Source organism: Solanum pennellii, chromosome 2 (assembly GCF_001406875.1).
Source record: "Solanum pennellii chromosome 2, SPENNV200".
In the NCBI taxonomy this organism is placed as follows: Eukaryota; Viridiplantae; Streptophyta; class Magnoliopsida; order Solanales; family Solanaceae; genus Solanum; species Solanum pennellii.
The window spans coordinates 41,332,775-41,357,073 of NC_028638.1; the positions used below are offsets into that span (position 1 = coordinate 41,332,775).

Here is a 24,299-nt window from a genome sequence, read left to right on the forward strand (position 1 = left end):
ATTAATCTTTGATTTATGTGGTACTTTCCCTTTTCGAGAATTAATTTAACTAAGAGTCTAAATATACTTTTTTTTATTTTTAATTACTTGTTTCATTTTCTTTTTTAATTTGGTTATTTTTACTTATTCATTTTGACAAATTAAAAAATAAATTTAAAAAATTATCTATTATATCCTCAATTAATTAATTTTTGAAAAGGTATATTTTTTTTAAATCTTAAATTTTTAATTCATCTGCTTTATAATTACTATAGATAAAATAATAACCTCACTATGTTAATTTTTTTTTTTTAATAGATATGTCAATTTAAAAATGGATAATAATTAGAAACAGAGCAACAAGTAGTAGAATAACAAGTTACAGATGAAATGGAGCCCTGAGAAATGATCGAGGACCTCAAATTGATTAGAAATTTAGAGTTCTTTTTTCCACATATCTTAATAATTTAAAATTATACAATAAGCAATTTTAATTGCAATTCTTCTTGTATTAGTATGACGAAAAATATATTTTATTAATATTAATTAAAATTCACATAGTTTAAATTTTTTTTTTAAAAAAAAGCAAAAAATATCGTATAAATTACCATCAATTCAGATTCTAAATAAATAGACTTGTTCAGAAGAAGTATTTTGATTTTGATGTTATCGAAAATTTATTTCATGTTTTGGTAGTGCCAAAAAAGCTGCAAATCTGGATCTGATCTGCATGCTTACGTGAACAGTGGTGATTTGTCAAGTTTGTATCTCTAATTTCAATATACAAATGACTTGTTAGGTACAGTAGTGACTGGATTCGATAGGTTTCTCTATTGAAATTTGACTAAATTTATTTTAGGGTAAAATATTCTTTGATAAAGATTATTTTCATATTTAGGAGTGGCTCAATCAAACCTAATCAGTCCAACCCGATTTTGTCCATGTAAGTCTGAGTTGGTTATTGGATTCATTTATTAGCTCAATCTATTAAAAATTGGGTTAATATGTAATGTAGATTGATTTTTGAGAAATTTTATCAAAATATTTTAATATTCTTTTTTATGTTATATGTTATGTATAGTTATAATAAAGAAAAAAAAAATTATTACTCTTTAATTGAATTGTTGAAGTGTTTCACACTCTTTAAGAAAAGAAGATTAAGACATGAATTAGTGTTTAAGAAACGAAGATTAAGACATGAATTAGGTATAATTTTTCATTTTTATTCTTATTAATTATTGTCAAATTTATTGTTAAAATAACTAAATAATATAATTAATAACTAATCCCAATACTAATTAATTAAGTGTAAAATTAGAAGAACATATTAAAAGTAATCTAGAAAATTAAACAATTAAGTTAATTTGAGAAATAAAAAATGTCTCAACAATTCAATAAATTTGAAACGGGAAGAGTAGGTTAAAAGCTTATAAATTTGTGACCAATAAAGCTATTAAAATTTAGTAAAAATTGAACGAAACCGTTGCTAATTCATTACCTAATCTGTTTTGACACAAATCATTTTTACCGAAATAAATTTGAATTAAATTGTATCTTTAACTCATTTAACCCATCTAAATTTAACCCGCTCAATTTTATTATTACCCCTATTCATATGAGGAAATTTTGAACTTAAAAACTTTTCATTGATCCCTTTGATTATAATTGCAGCAGTAATAACATTTATTTTGTTGTAGCGCTGATCAAGTTCAATGACTAATTAAATAAATTAGTGAGAATTTAGGACCTTTTGACTACTCTTAACTGCACATACATGAGTAATAAAATAAAGGCATAATACATAAATATGCCCTTTAACTTGGCTTCGAATTATATTTGTGCCCTTCAATTTTGTTTATGCATAAGTATACACTTAAACTTGTATAAAGTTGAACAAATAGACACACATGTCCTACATGTCATTTTTTGTCCTACGTGTATTGTGTCATATAGGACTCATGTGTTTATTTATTTAAAAGTTGAACAGTTAAAATGTCTATTCGTGCATTATAAAAGTTGAAGATCAAAGTTAAAATTTAAAACTAAGTTTAGAATAATATATGTATTATGCTTAAAATAAAATAATCATAAAAAAGAAGTGGCTGATTGTGTTCAGCCATGTGGCCTGGACCTTAAGCTGTCAAATTTGACAGAAAGGCATCATATTCGGTCCTTCTCTTATACGCACAGCGCACATTTCATACTATTCTCTCCGTTTCAAAAAAAAAAATTAATTTGAAATTAATTTTTTTTTTATAAATAATTTTTAATTTTAAACTAAAATTATGTCAATTATGTTAAAATATTATTTAATTTTATAATCTTAAATATATTACATAAAAAATTAAAATTAAAATATTGTTAATTAAGGAAGTTCACTTTAAAGGAAATTAAAAAAAAAAAAATAGGTCATATGTAATACAAGATTCATCCAATCCAACGATGGATACTAAATATGACCTTTCAATTAACCGAAGAGTCATATTTTATATTTTGGTATAAACAAAAAATGGCCTTTCAGATAGTCAATGAGTCATTATTCGAATATTCTCCCAGCAAATTGTGTTTAAAAATAAATAAAAAAAAGAGAAGAAAAAAGACAAATTGGTATTGGATAGTGTCATAGTATGGAAGGACAAGTAGTGTGAATTGTGATTCAATTGAACAAATGATTGGAGTTCAAGAAACATCTTTTTAATTTTGTTATACTTATACATCCAAGTGGATCAATTTTGGCTATCACTAATCTATAATACATGCACAAATTAAAAAATAAAATAAATCCATAATTATTTTAATGTCCTTATCTTTAAACTCCCTTCGATCATTATATACATTGTTATAGCAAAAATAACCTCCATCATATGGACACATGAATTCAAATGGACTTTCTTCAACATAGATTTGAATTAAATCAATTATTAATATAAATATCGAAAACTAAGAAAAAACTCAAAAAAAATGATCTATGAATTTTTTGAAAATCTCTCGATGATTTTTATCCATTTTAATAAGAATATTTAATCAAATAATTGATATTATTAATATAAATAATGATATTCGTAACAAATTTATCATAATTTAAGATTAAACTAAAGCAGCATCAAAATCATATAACATGGAGATACCATTAAAGATTATGGTGGGAGCGACAATTATATCGTTAAGGATTGTGATAGAAGTGATAGATATTTCTTTATTTTTAATCGGAAATTTCGAGTTTAAACTTTAAATTATTAAAGATTATTTAATTAAATATCTCAAGTATATCGTTGAATATAAAACCGTGATTAATAACAATAGTTTTACCTTCCAACTAGAATATTTTTTTAACATAATTTAAATTAATAAATTTTAATTTAAATATCGAACGCGAAATCGAAACGAAAAAAAGCTATCACAAGATGCATGTAGAGACTCGACATTGCCAGATAGTTTTATCAGATCAGACGGCACGGGAAATGACCGTCTGGATATCTTTTTAAGCAAATAAGGCACTTTTTTTCTCATGATTTGTCCAGCTGGCTATGTTTTTTCTAATTTTTTTTGCCCTTATTTGGTCTGTTCAATGCTACTAAAAATAAAAATAATAAAATTTGTATATAAATGTCCACCTAAAAAGTGAGAACTTATTAGAAATTAGTCTTGTCATGTCTTTTCTAAATGTAGAGATTATCTTTTATTACATCCACATTATAACAAATCAAAGAAGACGAATATTTTTTTATCCAAGTAGTCATTTCTAAATTAATTTAGGTATTAATAATTTTTATAATATCATTCATAAGTTATAAGGATATAATTTAGTAAAACCAAAAAAAAAATTATTAAAAATTTAAAATTTAAATTCATGTTATAAGGAAAAATATTAATTGGTACTCTCTCAAGTCTATAAGTATTAAGTAAGAAATATTCAAGAAGGTAAATTAAAAATTTTTATTATTAATTATTTTAAATAATAAAAAAAACATAATAATTCACTTAATATGAATCTGAATAATTTTTCGCGATATTCAAATTTTGTTCGATATACTCCATTATTTTTAGGAGTATGTCTTAATCAATCAGAAAATATATAATATGGAATCAAATGAAATAACTTTATCTTACTCAATTTGTACATTAATTTTATCTTGCTGAGTTGTTCAGCTTAGTTATTATTTATATTAACTTCAAATTATAAATCTTAAATATTGAATCACTTGTAATCTTTTAAAAAAAATATATACTTTTAGTGAAAACAAAAAAAATTGTCAATCCAAAATGTCCAAGCATAAAGCATTAGCTAAGGCCAAGACCCTCATTGCCACGTGGCGTGCCTAGACAGAAAGAGTATGGGCCCCACTGTGACTTGCAATAATAGAGGGGAAATTGAACAATCTCGAGTCGCCAATTATTGAATTGATTTATTTCCTTTTTATTACTATTTCAATTTTTAACAGTTATAAATATTTATCATATATTATTATAAGTATGAAGCTCTAAAGTGTAAAGTTGAACTACTATTTTGTCCCTATACTAAATTAAAAAGTAATAAAATAGTTTACCCAAATATAAATTAAATAGTAATATTTGAATTACATAATAGAGGAGCAAATTGAGAAGTTCAGCAGTCTACTCAATTACTGTGTGAAACAACGAAATAGGATGAATACTAATAAAGTTTCAATTAATATAGATGTTGAAACGTATTTTGCTAATTAAGAGAAGTTGAAAGGAATCAAATTGAGTAATTGAGGAATATGAAAGAGTTTTTATCAACAAATCTTCAAGACTTCACTATATAAACATACTCAATATTAGTCATTCAGCATAAACTTCCATTGTTAAGTGGGTACAAAAGTGTCTTCTAATTTTCAGATACAATCTTATTAAGTCTAGATTTTTCTGTTTGATTTGCTAAACTTCATTTGAATGATAACTTTTTAATTTTTGTAATAGTTAAAATAAATAGCTTGAAAGGTATAATCACACATCAAAAATTGAGTGTTGTACACATATGGTTTGATGTTGAATGATGATCAACTCTCTTTTAAACTCTCTAAGCATAGTTTTCCGCAGAAAAGAAACCATGTTATAAACTTTTAAACTATTAATAATTGATATTGCAGCTGTTTGCTAGCAAAATATATCACATTTTCTTCAACAAATGTAGCAACTCCAAGTCTTCTCTAGCAGTGATGGATAGTAGTTGTAAGCCTATAAATGTAAGTCTGGGTATATCTAAAAGTTTTTAAGGAAGTAGTTACATTTGTAACGACACACATTAAGGATGCAAGAAGACTTTAAGTAACGTCGCATTTTCCCTTTATAATTCTTTAACTTGATGTGTCTTTCTTGGAATATTTTACAAATATTGATATCTAATCACCTTTTGATTGATCAATTTCATGAATTTTTTAGTTGTTGATGACTACTGTCTGTACATTTAATTGCTTATAAATGGGCAAGCTTTGAAATCTTATCTAATGTGCAGTAGATCGAAAATATCGAGAGAACACTCGAAAAAAATATCATGTTCTCCTAATAGTTTATTATATACTTTTTAATTTATTTTTTTATTGATTTTTATTTGAAATACACGTGCAACGCACGTGTCCGGAGACTAGTATTAATAAAAAGTATAAGTATTTTACTAATAATAGTAAATTATTATCAAATTGAATGTTGCTATATGTTTTTTAAAAAAATTACAAAAAGAGCATTATGTATCTGAAAATGATAATTAAATTATTATCGTTAATTAATTATTAAAAAAAATTAAATTTTTATATATTATCCGGACATTGATAATATGTCGGTTTCCATAATTATTGTCTCCAATAAATAAATGATATATTTATAAGGTTTTATTGACTACCACAAAAATGTAATATTTATTTTATTTCTGTTGGTTGTGAGAAAACAATTAGATGCTATTGAAGTGTTACAATCTCAGTTTAATGCCACAAGATAGGAGAAGATACACTTATATATATATTATTATATTATTTATATTTATATATAGTATAATATAATATAAATAAAATGCCTATCCAAATAATAATGGTGATTTTTAATTGCTAAGCCTGCCACATAAAGTCATTTAACATTTTTCTATAATTCAAATGACGACCCCCACCATATGGCTTCATGCATAGTTATATGGCAGAATATATATATATATATATTAAATCTTAAATAATCATAAATATTTTTAATGATGAAATTTTTAATTTCACTATTATTAATTTAAGATGCTTTTGAGAGCAAATCACTAATACGAAAGATGACATCTAATAACTTTGAGGAAACACGCTAAGAATTTGAATACCCACAATTTAATTTAGGCAACTCATTTATCTTGCTTCTTATTTCTTAATTAATTAATTTGTGTTCAAACAATTTAATACATTCCTTTTGATAATTAAATAGCCAACGTGATTGTAGAAGATCTTGTAGGGTTGACTTTGATTTGAATTTTGAACCTCCACACATTTAAAAAAAAAAAAAGTTTAATAAAATAGGTTTGAAAAAAAACTTGGTTGATTTTTTGATTTATATATTTGACTAACCTAAGTTTCTAGACGCCCCAAATGAATATAATTAACACGAAGAAACACGTCTAGTTCTTTTACGTGTCTTTATAACACAACTCTCGTTAATGTCTTTTTTAGAATTGAGTAGTATTTAAAATAAACTATAGCCTTAATGTTAAGGTTATAATAATTAGAAAATAATTATCAATTTTAAATTATATTAAAACGACAACTAAAACTAGAGAAATAACTCAAAAAATAAGTTCTTCCTAGAACCTTTTAATTCAGTCACCACTCACCCGCAAACCAAAAAAAAACAAGAGACAAAAGAGTAATAATACTCCGCTATCCGCCTCGTCCTGGGCCATCGCACGGAAAACTATAACCGAAATTCTTTTTATCTGGCATTAACTTGGAACCACGTGCATCTAAAGCACCTATTACTAAGATCAATGTAGTTGTATGTAAACCAAGGGCAATAGCATGATGAACCAAAAAGTCTCCAGGACCTATTGTTAAGAATAATGAATTACTATTTTCATTAACAGCATTTAACCAACCCGGCAACCAGATGCTTCGACCCGCATTGAATGCTGGGCCAATCGTTGAAGATAAAAGTACATCGAACCCATATGAAGTTTTACCATGAGCGGATTGAATATATACTACCAAACTACTCTCTGAGTCTAATTTTACTTAATTTACTTGTAGTATATTAAAAATTGATATTTAATTTTAAAAATTTAAAGATAATTTATTATTTTAATTTGTTTATTCCTATTATTTTAGTATTATGCAATTTTAAATCATTGAGCAAAGTAAATTAAGAATAATATAAAAGAATTACCATTATATTTATTGTGCAACACGAGAGTATACACTTGCTTTCTCTTTCCTTTGATATATTTTATCCGTATCATATTAATATTAATTAGTTTGATGTAAATATCGAACGATACGTTATTTCATACAGAGGTGCTACACCCCAATCCTTGTCAGAAGTGTGACCATAACAGATTTAATGCAATAACGATATCACATGCCAAGCATGACAACACCTCATTTATCTCACTTCTCATTTCTTAATTGTTCAAATCGATACTTATTTTTTTTTTTACATATAAAAAAATCGACAACGTGATTGTACAATGTATTTCTTTTTCTTTTATTTCGTATCCCTTCAATCCTTATGGTCATTGTAATAATATAAGATATAATAAACCGTCCAAATTCATAATTATGCTATTGACTTGGAAGTTGGAACCACCACACATAAATGATAAGTACTAAAAGAAAAAGTTGATTGATTATTTAGATTTATTTGAGTGGCCTACTTATTTTTCTGGACCCAAGATGATATTAACAGGAAAATCACGTTGTGTAGGTCACATCATATTTAATTAGCCTCATATTATTTGGGTATAGTTCTTCTACACTCCCTAACAAGACAACTCATGTTCGTACGAGCTTGTATGAGAATGGCCCCTACTAATAGCACTTTCTAGTTTTTAGACTATGAAACCATAGATATACAATCATTTTGGTATAATAAAAAGTTCATAATTCGTATTAACGTTGATTTTGTTACTGTTCCTTTTTCTAAATGATATCTACTCCCACGTGGTTATCCTCGACAAAAAGATACACGATATATATAAGGTAAATTTTTTTTATTTTTGTAGATATAAATATTTTGGACCCCCTTAATAACAAATAGAAATAGATGACTCAGTGGCAAGTCACCTAAATATTAAGTTGCATGCCCCCAGTTTGAATCCTTTCGACAACATTTATTTATTTTCCTTTTTTTAGTTCAGTTTATTTTTTAAAAGAAAAAATCAGTTCTATTTTTCAAGGTTTTTTTTAGCCTTATTTTTCATTTTGAAACGTGCTAAAAGTGTGGTTTTAAACCCTCAAAAAATTCAAGGGTCCAATTTTTAAAGACTTATTTACACGTTTATACTTTTATTTTTGAACCCTCTGAACAAAAATTCTAAATCTGCCACTGCACTCTACCCTCTCCTTTTCATGTCCCAGCTAGTGGGACTATACTTGGTATGTTATTGTAAACAGTACATGATTTATATATGATAAGCTCAAAGATAAGTATGTTTGCAACAAATTTTAAACATATGGAAAATAAATAAATCATACAAATAAAATATGAAGAAACGTGATTTTATTCATCAAGATTGTGAGTACAAATCTGTTCGTCCCTTGATTTTACTCTCTAAGATGATTTATCCATGATTCGAGGGCCGTTAGTGGCGTATTTCTCAAACTATTATGATTTAGATTTAACCTCTCTATATGAATAATTCATCAATTTGTGGAGTATTCGAGATCTTGATCTCTTTGTGAATTTTTCGAGATGCCTTTTAAGGGAATTTAGTACCCTTTATATAAGCATAAACTAGGGTTTAGGGTTGAGTAGCCTCCAAGAATCCTTATCTGAATTGAACACAATTTCTAGAGTCCCAACTTGAATTGAACGCATCTTGTAGAGTCCCACAAAATTTCAATGTCTACAAATGCCCCCTGCTTCAAGGCTTGACGGAGGGTATACTTGTGAAACTCAAAGACGAGGCTTGAAGTACTCATTCTTCCACCTTTGCAGCTTCAGATTTTCAGATTTGATTTAAGAGAAAAGAGATGAAGGGCAGATTTGGTCCCACTGGGCGTGCCAGAATTTGTAGACAATAAAATTCGCGTCGAGAAAACGATAATCAAGAACAGAAGATTATAGCAACAATTGTTTTATTATTTCAAGTGCGAGTGTTACAATCTCTATAATTCCTCTGAATTCGCCTTTTCAAATATAAATTCAAGGACTTTAAAGTTTGTTCTTGATTCTATGATGAACTTGAACTTGAACTTTATCTTGATATGACTTTTATTTGAATATTCAAGGGCTTCGAGCTTGTTCTTGAATTCGGTGGTCTTGATCTTGATCGTTCTTGAACTTGAATGCTTGAATTCTTAAACTTGTAGCTTTGTAGAGAATTAAATGGCGTTTGTACCACGGAGTTTCTCTAGCTTCTTGTTTAGAATTTTCTGCCTCTTTTCTGAATTTTGAGGACCCCTATTTATAGTTTTAGAATAGAGGAGTTGCGATTGAAATAGGATTTCGTTCAGCCAATCAGATTTAAGTGACATGACATTTGGGCCTTTATGGAGCGGGCTTGTCATCTTTGACACATGTCATGATTCTATTGGTTTTCTTATTTGACTTGGCATGCCACATCATCTGCACACGAGGCGCCAAGATGGGCTCTAGAATGAGATGGGATTGGGTTTAACAAATAGGGTTCATCCAATGTAGCCCTAATCAATTAATTTAAACTTTAATTAAATCCGTATTTATTGGACTTAAATATTTAAGTCAATTATATCAATCCACAATATTTATTTGGATTAATATATTTATGAATTCAATATAATTCGAATTATTTTATAAATTTATATTTAATAAATTTTAAATAATTACAAAGTCCTATATATGAAGTTTTCACCATATAATTAATTATACTGAACAAAAGATGGATTGTTGAATCCTCCTTTTAACACAAGGATACTTTTAATGTAGTGTAAAAGGTTGTAGAGAGATTGTTTTAGGTGACAAGTTCAAATCCTAAAGGTTCATGAATGAGAGTGCTAAGCTAGCGTTTGGCCATAGATATTCAAATATTTTTGTCAAATATTATTTGGATGAAAATTTGGGTGAAATTTTACCATGTGTTTGGCCATAGAATTTGAGAAACATATTTCATTTTTTTAAGAAATATGATTTATACCTATAAGTTTTTAAAACTATCAAACTAACCATAAATTTGTATTACATAGCACAAGAGAAATTTCACGTAACAAGATTTATGACTTCCACAACAAATCAACAAGAATCATTACAGTAAATATTCGTATAGTGAAAAGGTCTTGGTACAAATCATGATAATGAAAATACAACTAATATAAATTCGAGAAAAAAAAAGAGAAGAAAACAAAAGGAAATAAATATTGCAATCACTGAAGAACCTATGCTTTCTCATCTAAAAGAGTTCAACCTATTCTTTAATATAATCTTCCCACATTTTATGAACAATCTCTTCTCGATGAGCTTGCATTTCCGAATCAGATGATCGAGAAGATGAAGCGATGTTGTTACCCTGAGCCAATAGTTCGTCACTTTCATCAACAACCATATCATCATTTTCATATTCATTGAATATTCCATCACTACTTTGGTTTTCACGTAAAAAATTATGCAATACAGCGCAAACAATTACTATTTTCACTTGCATGTCACATTCATAGTTGTTCATGCCTTGTCTTAGTATTCTGAATCTACTTTTCCACGCACCAAAAGTTCTTTCAATTACATTGCGCAGAGAAGCACGTCTATAGTTAAATAGCTCTTTCCATTCTTAGGCTCTCTTTCACTTCCTCGGTAGTCCTTAAATGATAGTGCATTCCTTTGAATGGAGTTAAAAATCCTCTTGTGTTCCGTAGACCAGCATCAACAACGTAATATTTATCTACCAAAATAAAATAAATGCAATTCATGTTTTATTTAGTAGCTAGTTCAGTAAGACTAACTGTAACAAAGGAATGTATGAAATCAAAAGAATGCATGTAGAAGGGAGCTAATTGAATTGGTTGGTGTCAATAAATATATTATTTTTGTAAAATAAAAAGTTAAGGGTAAAAATTGAATTTCTAAAACTTTCCAAATAATGAAATTTGGCCCAAATACTAGTTTTTTCTAGTATTTGGGAATTTGAAAAATTTGCCAAAAAAATTTACCAAATAATAAAAAAGTGTATGAACAAACAAAATTTGCCAAGTTTTTTCCCAAATTTTACTTGCAAAATTTATGGCCAAACGGGCCCTAAGACACAATGTGATAATCCTTTTACTGGTTTCTAAGCCAAAGGGGCCACATTTTTTTGAAGCTAAAATGCCAAAAAGGGACAGCGAATCTCTGGATTGACCAAAAGGGACAAAGCGTGGGACTCCTAGCGACAAACAAATTCCACTGATAGCTAACCCAAACGAGTAATTTTCCTAGATAGTCATTCACGTTTGAAAAATTATTTATGAATATCACTTATATTTGTTTTACGATTACAATATCACCCATCTTTATCTATTTTCCTCAAATTATACATGACACAAAAAATACATTATCTCTCTCTTATTAGGATGCCATGTCACATTATTTATTTATTTTTTATTAAAAAAATATGCTTTAAACCTAATTTAATATTAGGTTGCAATATGTTTTTTTTAAAATATATTCTTTTCTATTTATGCTTTTTAAAAATATTTTATTTTTTTAGATACACTAAGATAAATTTTAAAAATGAATGAAAAAAAAGTACCCTCTTTCTACAACTAACTACTAATGGACTGTTTTAACTAGTTTTTAAAATAAGTTTTTTTGATTTTTTAATGATAATTATTATTTTTTACTATAAATTTTTTAATTAATTTTTTAAATAATAATTATAGTTTTTTTATGGTGCACTTTTTGTTCTCCGATTTAGATAGATATTTCTACATTTCATTTTGTTGGAGCTCCCTAAAATCACTGAAAGTATGATAAATAGAAATAGACATTACAGTTTTTTTTAATAAAATAATTCAATTTTCAATTTTCATTTTTTAACCTTAAAAATTGAAATTTGAAGCTTTTAAAGATCTTTTATTTTTTTTCCCGTAATAGCCATTACTGTTTTTATAAAAAAAAAATAGTTCAACTTCATTTTTTGCCGTTACAGTTTTTCTTTAACAAAAAAAAATTTATTTTCTATTTAAAATAGCTATATTAAAATTTCTATTTTTTTAAATTGTATTTTTAGAGCATATTTAAAATGTTGTTTGAAAAATTAAAATTCTTGAATATTTGTGATGCTGACATGTGACACTTTTTACTTCTTCTATATATCGATAGATTTTTAAAAAAAAATAGACAAACCCACATATTAAAATTTATACCCATTAAAAAATATTACATTAAGAACTGTACTATGAGCTCCTCCAATTCTTCCAGAAAATATGTGGGTTCCTCCAGTTCTTTAAAAGAATTAGAAAAATATTAGTAATAAATTAAAAAATGTGACATGGCACCCTATTAGGAAAGAAATAATGTTTTTTTTTGTGTCAAGTATATTTTGAGAAAATAGGTAGAGTTAGATGATATTGTTAATTCTAAAACAAACCTAAGCGATATTTCTACGTAATTTCCAAAGAAAATTACTCCCCAAATAGCTGTTTGGCCATCTACTTTATAGTTAGTTATGCGAATTCCCACGCCTGTCCCTTTTGGCATTGAGCTTTTAAAATGTAGCCCTTTTGGCTATTGACTATATCAGCTAGTAGAAGCATAAGTACCTTCTTTTAACAACTCTCACACAAGACAATTGCTCATTCACACACAGTTTCTGCAGTGTACAAAGAGAAAATGTATGACCAAAAAGTAGCACTGAATGAGAACTCACTCTACTTGGTCAAAAAGATTAGAGCAGCTAACAACTTCCAAATTAGTTTGAAAACTCTCAAATTGCCAATGAATGGAAGGGCTCAGATTTAAATTTTCAATACAACAAGCTGCTGATAAATTTTGTGTATCCTGTAAACTGACCTTTGAAATGATAAACGGATTTTGAGATAATGACGAAATTTACACGAGCTCCAGTGGCCGCAAGAATTAGCAATCATCTTCTGCCTGTACAAGGAGGACCAAAGAAAATCAGTGCAAAATGACAAAGCTCAACTAGAACAAGCTAGCACAATTCCTTTCTTTTTTTTAAGTTGAAATTAGTTCCAGGTTTATTGCAGGAGAGCAAGTAATGATAAATAAAGTAGCCCAAACTGAAAGATACAATATAAATTTTAAAAGAGTTAGAAGCGTTTGTGCCACCATACTTGTGGTGGAGAATTCAAAGGTATAAATGAGTCAATTTGGGTTGTAAATGATAAAAGCCTTAATAGCTTCTTGAGCTGCCCGTCGAAAATAGCTCAGGCTTATGAGGAACATCACTAACGCCAAGTGTATCCATTATATTATTTAGAGCACCACCAATGTAGTCAAACTTCAACCCAGTTTCACCATGTTGAAAAACAACAAGAAACAAGCATTCTTCTCTCAAATTCTTAGTCAGTTTCAACTCTCCATTTTGTACGTATCAGTATGAGTATGATCATTACAGAAACATGTTCATAAAACCAATTGAATAATGCATTGGGAAAATGGCTCAGCAGGAAGCAAGAGAATAGACATACCTTTCAAGCTCATCAAGTTCATGATTGTTCTACCATTTTTAAAACACCACAATAGACAGGAATATGGATCTACTCACCTCATGAATTTCCCTTCTGTTACTCTCTTAAGCTACCTGGTGCCAGGTTTCTTCTTGATATAGATAACATTCAGTGAAAAATCATACTTTAATAATGGTCAGAATCTTCCATTACAAGAAAAAGATAGACAGCCCTGTTGTGAACCCAAACTTCACCACTGAAATGTGCCAAAAAAAAAATAGAACTCCTATGCAAGATCCTTGTGTTATTCAGATCAACATGGTGAGGATGAAATAAAAATAAATTTTCCATCTTAGACGGATTCTGCAGATTCATCTTCTCACTCTGTCCAGACAAGAGACTGCTAATAACACAATAGATATTGCCAACTTTGTTGATTCTCAATGTATACTGTAATTCTTTTGTGTTCTCTCCTGTCTACTAGGAGTTAACTAATAGTTTTGATAGATCACACATATGAAACAGCAAGAAGCTCGTACTTTGAAACAGGCTTAACAATTACTACATTTTTTACGAATGCATAGATATAGTACAAGATATCAGGTTAATGCAATTGGAAAAATCAGTGAAAATGATTCCCAAAGGAAATTACATGAATAGAATTCTCTCCAAAGTGGGAAATAAACCACTTTCTACAGAAGGACCAAAAAAAGGAAAAAGAAACTACAATAAATCAAAAGGCAACACCTCCGTCAGGAAGTTCCCAGTTATCTTCCCCATCGTCATCCCTCTTGCTCTTAGTCGTTTCTTGCTTATCATCTGAGAAATTTCTTGGTGGGCCACGTCTGTTCCAATAGAAGGGCCATAAGAATGATGGAAAAATATAAAAATCAGTAATTCAAACTGGATGATATTATATATTACGCAGGCAAGTTATTATCAAAAAAATTTATATATTATTGGAATCATGATCACAATTTATAAATATCTTCTAATCCATAAAACCAAAAATGGTTAATATGAAGGGTTGATAAATCAGGGTCTCATTTTAAATCCCTAGCTTGACAAAGCTCACCAATTCGACATTTTTGTGGATGACAAAATTAACACCCAAGAATGCAAGAGCCAATGCATAAAGGATGTATATTCTGTATATCTTTTCTCTTTGAAGCTTGAAAGTTATTGTCAAGAACCAGTCCTTTGAAGCTAACACATGTTGTCGCACTTTAGGTATAACCAAAGTTTAGTAGACTTCACTTCTACTGCTACATACATGGTATTAAGGTTTTCTAATTTGATGGTAGTACCAAAGTGAAGCTTTATAACTGCAGAGACTTTTAGGTCCCTTTATCGTTATGACATAATAGACTTTGTGTGAAGCCCAATGACGAAGTGTGAGCTTATGAGGGTAGATCAAAGAGTAGCTGGCAGGTTTTTAGGCTTGCAAGTTTCTGAATAATGGGTGAGCAGGACACCTAAACTAAACCATAGAAAAGTGATACCTATATAAGACAGAGCACAAGTTCACATGGTATGCACACACATGGATTCAATGATGGCATATCCAAGAAACAAATTCGTGATATTTGTGGGACCAAAGCAGACAATACGTGTCAACGGGGCTTGGGTTGTGACACTTTGAGTCTTTCACTGACCACAGGAAAACTTAATGAATCAGAATTGTGGCTCAAATAGAGAGAATAAGTGTTGGGGATGGGTGCTCGGTTCATTTCTTTCAAATTTCGGTTCAGTTCTTCATTAGTGTGTACTGTATACCGAAACAATTCGATCGGTTCAGTTGGGTTTTCTCAAGTTCAGTTCAGTATTTCTAATTAGATTCTTCGGTCTGGACCAGACTGTTTTTCTGCTTGTAAGCTGGCTATTTTTAAATTTAAAATAGCCTATTTTATGTTTTCTTTATAAAAGAAAAAGGCCACAGAGTTACAAATGCAGCTCCCTAAATGCAACCAATATTACTATTTGCCAAAAACGCAGCTGCCTTGCTACTGTACGTGCAGCCACACAGCAGCAAGACAAGATAACCAGTAGCGACGGAGTTAACGATAGGCTGGTAATTTGGAGGCCAACCTAGGGATATAAAGGGTTCAGGATGAGCAAGACTAGGACAGGGTACTTGAAGGCAAGTTCAATTACGTAACTGATGAGGCAGATATGGAAGTGAGGATTTATCATTGATGTACAAGTCATCTCCAAGAGAGGAAGTTTCAACTATCTTAGCTCTATTATCCAAAAAAAATGGGTAGATCGACAACAATGTTACACATCGTATTGGAGTGGGCTGGATTGGAGACTCGCATCCAGTGTCTTGTGTGATAAGAGTATGCCACCAAGACTTAGAGGTAAGCTTTTAAAAAATGGTTGTCAGACCAACTATGCTGTATGGAGTGGAGTCTTGGACGGTCAAGAACTTGCACATTCAGAAAAAAAGAAGTAGCAAAAATGAGGATGCTGAAATAGATGTGGACATATTAGTAGTGATACGATTAAGAATGAAGATATTCTGGACAAGTTGAGATGATACGAACATGTCAAAAGGAGATGCATAGATGTCCGGTGAGGAGGTGCGAGAGGTTGGCTATGAAAGGTATGAAAGAGGTATAGGTAGGCCCAACAAGTATTGAGAAGAGGTGAATAGAACGACATGGCACACCTACAACATATCGAGGACCTTATCTTAGATTGATATCATATGGAGGTCGAGTATTAGAATAGAAGATTAGTAGGTCGTCGAACGCTGTCTAGTTTCTCTTATGAGTTTTGTTATTATTACTCATATTATCTTATCCTACAATTTTATTATTACTTGTTGTTTCCTATGCTTCAATTATCGCACTACGTTGTTGATTTAGTTTTCTTCTCCATTATGGCCTAGCATAACTAGTACTACACTTCACCTTCACCCTTTAACTTCCCTTGCATACAACCTCTCTACCCTTACAAACTAGGGGTAAGACTACATACATACTACCCTCCCAAGACCCAGGATATGTAATTGTTGATTGATTTGAATTCGTACCAACTTGGTATGCTAATAGCCAAAAAGACTAACTTACAATACTAGCAAATACCCAACATAGACATAAAAAACAAAAGCACAGCGGGGCTAAAGACAGAGTAAAACCCAAAATGGGTATGAGGGTATTAAGAGAACCACCTTCTACGATTGCGCCTAGCAGCGTCACGCGTCCTGCGCTTCTTCTCATCTTGCGAGTTCTCAAAATATCTCCTACGCTTGCATTCCTGGATTACCCCAGCTCTCATAACCTCCCTCCTAAATCGGCCGAGAAGCTTTTCTTCCGGTTCATTATCACCCACAATAACCTGAACATTATAAGCCGATCTGAAGTAAAGGGTGTTCGCATAAGCAAGTGAGGGACATGTTACGGCCATAATATCGGAATCAGAAGACGATACTGGTAATATTGAGTATTTGTGATTGTCATTGGATGAAACGACCATTGACGAAGAATCATTGTTAGGTCTTGAAGAAGTGAGAGAATCAACGGCGGAGGGAGAGAATTGAAGGGTTGGAGCTTTGGGTGTTGGGGGTTTGGAAGGGTTGAAGAAGGAGAAGAGATTGGCTATGGATGAGACAGCCATTTGAGGATTGGAATGAAGTTGTGGAGAGAGCTAACTGTATCCTTTTGGATAAAATGATTACTCTTGTTGAAGTAGAGGCTTGTTTGGATAATATGAGTCTTTTTTACAAATGTAACGATATATGTGAGTTACTTTTGTAACGAGAGTATATTAACTCTAAATAGTAAAGTTAAAAGATATATTAAATTATTTTCTCTAGTATCTAGCTCGAGCACTAGTTTAAGGGGTTGTTTGGTATCTAATTAGAAATTGAGTTATACATTTATTAAATTTTGTATACGTTAATATCATATTTGGTAATTTATTATGAGGTAAATAATTTATGTGAAATTAATATGGTGTTCGATTTGAAACTTAAACTTCTGCTTAATTAATGCATGTATAAGTTAAGAGGAAATTTATACATTATTTCATGCGAAATCAAAAATGAAATAATCGATATATATGTAGCTAACATATAAATAACTAATCTTTATAAATATTTTATATAAATTTATTCATAAATAATTTCTATACCACTATCATTTGCATAATTTTAATTAATTACTAAACAAACCCTTAACTACAGTGTATAATATATTATTAAAATTATTTCCAAATCAATATCAAATTTTATATTAAATGTTATATTTAGTATACTATTTACGAGTATATAATATATTACTCAATCTATGTTATATTTGTGGCCCTTTTTTTTTTCTACTGAAAAAGCACGAACGTGTCTCTTTATTTAGCAATTTGAAGAGAAATTATATTGTTATTTAATGTGAGATTAATGATTCTAAATTAAAATTTTGATTGAGAATCATTTTCTAAGTTGATATTATTATTATTATTTTAAAATGTCTTGACGAGATGATATACAAAATTTGAGAATATTTGGGGCGATTCAAAAGTGGCAAACATCATTGCCTTTGTATTGTGTATCACATGTATGATGCATGTATGTCATGTATAGGATACTGATGCAAATGATCAGGTCTGACTCAATAAAATTGTGGTTTAAAGTCAAATTTTAAAGAGCAATTTTAATAATTTTTTTAATTTTTTTTAAAAAAATAATAATCATATATATATTTATTTAAAATCTTTTTCCAGTATTTTAGATGTGAAGTCATTAATTACTATTTTCTAATCGATTTGTTTTAGTAATTATTTTTGAATTGATAATATAGCTAATGCATTCATTATCACATTGTTGATGTTAGATGAATTTTTATCAATTTTAATTTTGAAAAAATTCTTTCGGCCGAGGCGATAGTTACATGAATTGTTAACATTATTCTATAAGCAAAATATGCATTAGGATTAGAATCGAGTCTTTTTATTTGATTGAGTATTTTTATTAATGTGACATCTTCTTCTTGTATTATTTCCCTTAATAATAACTAAAACGAGAATATATATACTTACTAACTAAGAATATCAATAATAACAAAAGTTCATGAAAAATTATAAAATAAATTTAGTATAATAAAACTTGGCTCACGAATTTAAATAGTTTGTGTTTCTTTAATATAATAATTGTTTGTTGCATTTCTTAAGATTTTGAAGAAAACACTCAAAAGCGAATTTTATTCTTTTTAACTTGTAAGCAATAGAATGATAAAATTTTGCACGTCTTAACAATGTGGACTACTGATTAAGACGGCTCCTACAATATATATATATATATATATATATATATATATATATATATGAGAGCTCTTAATTTTCCATATCTCTCCTTTAGTTGTTCCATTTCATTTGGGATACCTATCTTTTACTATTTCGAAGTAACAAAGGAAACAAAACACATTTCATAACAATTTGATATAGATAGATAATTGAATAACCTTATCAAATTGTCATGATTCTAATGATACAAACATAGAAGTTTATAGCATGCAGTTTATGAAAACACATACGTGACTTTATGTTATATTCTACAAAATTATTTTGTTAAATTGCTCTCAATTCATACAGAATCCTCATAAGTTTATGAAAATGGTAACTTATTTCAAAATTTGCAATATGTTAATTGCTATTTCAAGGAAAATGTCATATTACTTCTCCAGTAAAGTTAAACATACCTCTTTTATAACTGATACTATTACGGAGACAAAAGATAAATATTTATTAATACCGTCTAGAAATATTTGAATGATTTGTTTATAGAAATTGCAGATTAAATCTTGTATTTAGAATAACATATAGTACTATTTCTCTTTCAAACACATGACAAGATATATAATCTCTAATAAATTTACAAATTAAAGATTTCGAAGATATTAGGGCTACTAAATTAGGTGTTATATTTCTCCTCACGCATCTCTTCTCTTCATATTATCTCTCTTAATTTTTTCCAGCACACTTTGGTGACTTCTTCTAGTGTGTATGATGTAAAACTTCAATACCTAATGAAAAATAATCTTAGAAAGTCAAATTCAATGCTCTAATGTTTATTAATGAGCTTATGTGGTTTCTTCTGAGTTTAACTCTGTACGAGATACATATTTCAATTTCAATCCATAACCACCAAACAGAGTTTCAACAACAGTTGTTTTCAAAATTCATAAAATTTCATCACAACGTCGAACAGAAAGAAATCAATAACTCAGGTGATTCGGATGTCAGATAACTAAGTAAAGCTTAACAATCTCTCTCAACTTGAACCATAGCCACCAAATAGAATTTCAACAACAATTATTTCTCAAATTTCATAATTTTTATTCAGAACGCCGAATAGAAAGAAATTTGATAACTCAGGTGATTCAAGTACATAACCACCAAACAGAGTTTCAACAATAGCTGTTTTCAAAATTCATAAAATTTAATCATAACGTCTAACAGAAAGAAATCTAATAACTCAAGTGATTCAGATGTCAGGTAACCAAGTAAAGCTTAACAACTTCTCTCAACTTCGAACCATAGCCACCAAATAGAATTTCCACAACAGTTATTTTCCAAATTTTATAATTTTTATTCCAGACGCCGAACAGAAAGAAATCTGATAACTCAGGTGATTCAAGTACATAACCACCAAATAGAGTTTCAACAATAGCTGTTTTCAAAATTTATAAAAATTTAATCACAATGTCGAATAGAAAGAAATCTAATAACCAGGTGATTCAGATATCAGATAACCAAGTTAAGCTTAACAGTTTTCTAAACTTCGAACCATAGCCACCAAATAGAATTTCAACAACAGTTATTTCTAAAATTTTATAATTTTTATTCAGAACGCCGAACAGAAAGAAATCTGATAAATCATGTGATTCAAGTACATAGCCATCAAACAGGGTTTCAACAGTAGCTGTTTCCAAAATTCATACAAATTTAATCACAATGTCGAACAGAACGAAATCTAATAACTCAGGTGATTCAGATGTCAGGTAACCAAGTAAACCTTAACAGTGCTCTCAACTTCGAACCATAACCACCAAATAGAATTTCAACAACAGTTATTTCCTAAATTTCATAATTTTTATTCAGAACGCCGAACAGAAAGAAATTTGATAATTCAGATGATTCAGGTAACAGATAACCATGTAAAGCTTAACAGTGTTCAGTTTTAAGTTTTCAAAACTTGATTCGTATGACACTATTTGGAAAAAGTGATGTATTGATTTGATCCTATAATCAAGATTTTCAGTAAAATTACTATCAAATTAGCAAATCATTTTTAAATGTACTTATAACAAATGATATTAGGGCTCCCAAATGGTGAAGGAACAGTAAAGTTTCCTGTTTGATCATGAAACCCAAATCAGAAGCCCAAATCCCTTTTTAGGTTTATTTGGAAATTTCAAGCCCAAATAGCAACACAAAATACAATTCCAAAATGATCACGTCCCGCCGATCACCAGGGTTGGTCGATTTACTTTCTCTCTAAAGAAGACGATCGACCGCTTTGCGGCGATTGTTAACGCTCCTCTTCCCTTTTTTAAGGCTGCGAACTCTCTCTCTCCGGCGAAATCAAGCTTGTAAGTTTCTCCTTGCTGTTCTTTTTTCTAGATTTGTTGCTTTCCTTTTTTCGGTAGATTATAAAAAAAGCCCTAATTTTTTTCAGTGATTTGTACTGGTGTGGTTGTGTTTTGAGTGAATTGGTGAAGAAACTGTTTGTGTTTTGATGCAGATGCTAGATTCTTTTTGACTGTTGCATAGCTATGTCGGTTAACAATAATAATAACCCTAACAAGAATATAGGAGGACCATCCTCCTTTGGCAATTCACCGCCGGGGAATCCGATGGCACATCTCCAGGCACAATCACAAGGCCAGCAACAGATGCCTTCAGGGTTTCCTGGGGCATTTCAGTTGTCGCAGCTATCTGCTGCACATGCCCAAGCAATTGCTCAAGCTCAGTCGAAAGTTCAGGCTCATGCGCAAGCTCAAGCACAAGCTCAAGCGCAAGCTGCTCATGCCCAGTTTCAGGCCCAGTTACAGGCTCAGGGTTTGTCTCTTAGCCAGGCTCATGCTCTTGGCAATTTTGGTTCTTCCTCACCCTCGATGCCTGGAAGTGCTTTGGCAAAACGCTTACCTCAGAAACCTCCTGTGCGGCCACCTGCATTCACAACTACTAACACAATTTCTCCAATGAGAACAATGGAGCTTTCAGCGGCTGCTCGTAGGAAAAAGCAGAAGCTTCCTGAGAAGCACATGAACGAGAAGGTGGCAGCCATTTTGCCTGAATCTTCCCTTTATACTCAGCTCCTTGAGTTTGAATCTCGGGTTGATTCCGCTTTAACAAGAAAGAAAGTTGACATCCAGGAGTCATTGAAGAATCCACCTACTATTCAGAAGACGCTTCGAATTTATGTATTCAATAGTTTTGCTAATCAGGTTCGTACCATTCCTAAGAAGCCAACAGCTGAACCTCCTACATGGACTCTTAAGATTGTAGGAAGGATTTTGGAGGAGGGAATGGATCCTGATCAAGCTGCCATGTTTCAGAAAACTAGCTCCATGTACCCAAAGTTTTCTACTTTCTTCAAAAGAGTCACCATTTCCTTGGACCAGAAACTATATCCTGATAACCATATTATAATTTGGGACTCTGCGCGATCTCCTGCACCTCAGGATGGTTTCGAGGTCAAAAGAAAAGGAGAGCAAGAGTTCACTGCTAATTTAAGACTAGAATTGAATTACATGCCTGAGAAATACAAACTTTCACCAGCTTTAACTGAAGTTCTGGGTATTGAGGTTGAGACTCGTGCTAGAATTGTCTCTTCTATCTGGCACTATGTTAAGGCTCGAAAGTTGCAGAACCCTGATGATCCTTCTTACTTCAACTGTGATCCTCCACTTCAGAAAGTTTTTGGGGAAGGAAAGGTTAAGTTCAATACAGTCACACAAAAGATCACACCTCATTTGTCTCCTCCACAACCCATACACTTGGAACACAGGATTAAACTTTCTGGAAATAACCCTGTTGGAACTGCTTGTTACGATGTATTGGTTGATGTGCCATTCCCTATCCAGAGGGAGCTGAATGCTTTGCTTGCCAATACCGAAAAGACCAAAGAGATTGAAACTTGCGATGAAGCAATTTGTTCTGCTATAAGGAAGATCCATGAGCATAGAAGGAGAAGGGCTTTTTTTCTGGGTTTTAGTCAATCCCCTGTTGAGTTTATTAATGCACTTCTAGAATCCCAGAGCAAGGATCTGAAAGTTGTTAGTGGGGAGCCAAGTCGCAATGTTGAGAAGGAGCGCCGGTCTCAGTTTTACAGCCAACCATGGTATTTACTAATTCTTTGCCTCCTGCTGCTAATTTTTACTTGCCTTTGCTATATAGTAATTTTGTTAGTGGAAGTTAAATTGCTTATTACCATTTGGAGTAGCTTCATATTTGAAGTTTCAGAAATTTGGTACGAAATACAACAATTTTCACCTAGGACAAAAGTTATACAACATTTAAATTATTCCCCGCGGATGTTTTATCTCAGCTAATGATCAAATTAGAAAATCATTTCAATTCTGATTCTATGGAAACTCAAGTTTCATTTTTGCGGGTCTAAATTGAGAGCGGGTGGCGTTCAGTAGGCAGTACTTTGCTTATTGTTTCATGTGATTTTGTTGCAGGTCATGCCATTTTTTGTTTTACATCATCGCGTCAACTTCCTTTATTGTTACTTACTTTTAATTCTAAGATAATGTTGTAACTAAAGGTGTTAAAGAATTTTTTCTAGTACTTCCCGCCTTTTAAGTTACCAGCACAGATGTCATATGGAAGGTTATCATTTATCGAAGAAGTTAAAGATGCATTAAAAGGTTCTTAATATTACTCAAAATCAAACTTATACTGGCTAAAGAAAGGAGGGCTTTCAAGAAAAAATTAACCAAAAGGGACAATATTTTTGTTGGTGTAATCAACCCTTTTATTCAAGACATTGTGGACCTCATCACGATATCTTTCCCCTTGTTGGTGGTGCAAAATTATGCAGTGTTGAACTGATGTTTGGAGATGCTGCTAATGGAGATTGTTTTTTATTGCCAGGGTTGAGGATGCTGTTATCCGCTACCTGAATCGCAAGCCAGCTGCTTCTGATGCCCCTGGAAGTGGATGAGCTGAACTGGATCCTTGCCTGGTGTCAGAATGTTTCTGTAGTATGTATCTGACATCATTGTTATCTCAAATAGTCAGGAATGTAGGTTTTGGGTGGGGGTACAGGGAAGAATTCTTGTGAAAGAAGCCATAAACTATGTTTGGTTGTTCTTAGCATCTCCCTGTGTTATGAATAGGTGTTCAGTATTTCTATTTTCATAATTGCCAAAAAAAAAAAAACTTTGTTGCTATGTGCTACAAAACATGTAAAAGTGTAGGGTATCTGGATGCGTTAATGTCTGATGATAGGACTTAAATTATCGATCATCATTAGCATTCCATCTTTGCGTGATTCAGTGTTTTTTACTGTTCGTTTTATTCCATCGTTCCCTTGTC

At 30.7% G+C, this 24,299-nt stretch overlaps 2 protein-coding genes across 2 annotated transcripts; one reads left to right on the plus strand and one right to left on the minus strand.

The window, feature by feature from the left end:
* Window positions 1–14,293: 14,293 nt before the first annotated feature.
* Window positions 14,294–17,453, minus strand: LOC107011528 (30S ribosomal protein S21, chloroplastic). Its single transcript, XM_015211062.2, has 2 exons — window positions 16,933–17,453; window positions 14,294–14,602 (listed from the first exon to the last, which is right to left on the minus strand). The coding sequence occupies exons 1-2, from the start codon at window positions 17,376–17,378 to the stop codon at window positions 14,491–14,493; spliced, it is 558 nt and encodes a 185-aa protein (XP_015066548.1). The 5' UTR covers window positions 17,379–17,453; the 3' UTR covers window positions 14,294–14,490.
* A 3,729-nt stretch (window positions 17,454–21,182) lies between these two features.
* On the plus strand, window positions 21,183–24,255 carry LOC107011334 (SWI/SNF complex component SNF12 homolog). The gene is made up of 3 exons (XM_015210792.2): window positions 21,183–21,343; window positions 21,496–23,097; window positions 23,856–24,255. The coding sequence occupies exons 2-3, from the start codon at window positions 21,527–21,529 to the stop codon at window positions 23,923–23,925; spliced, it is 1,641 nt and encodes a 546-aa protein (XP_015066278.1). The 5' UTR covers window positions 21,183–21,343; window positions 21,496–21,526; the 3' UTR covers window positions 23,926–24,255.
* Window positions 24,256–24,299: the final 44 nt, after the last annotated feature.

Coding starts and splice junctions, on each gene's coding strand:
- LOC107011528 (XM_015211062.2), bottom strand. CDS start 17,378: ATGGCTGTCTCATCCATAGCCAATCTCTTCTCCTTCTTCAACCCTTCC. Junction 14,603..16,932: donor GCTAGGCGCAATCGTAGAAG/GTGGTTCTCTTA, acceptor CTATTGGAACAG/ACGTGGCCCACCAAGAAATT.
- LOC107011334 (XM_015210792.2), top strand. CDS start 21,527: ATGTCGGTTAACAATAATAATAACCCTAACAAGAATATAGGAGGACCA. Junction 23,098..23,855: donor CAGTTTTACAGCCAACCATG/GTATTTACTAAT, acceptor TTTTATTGCCAG/GGTTGAGGATGCTGTTATCC.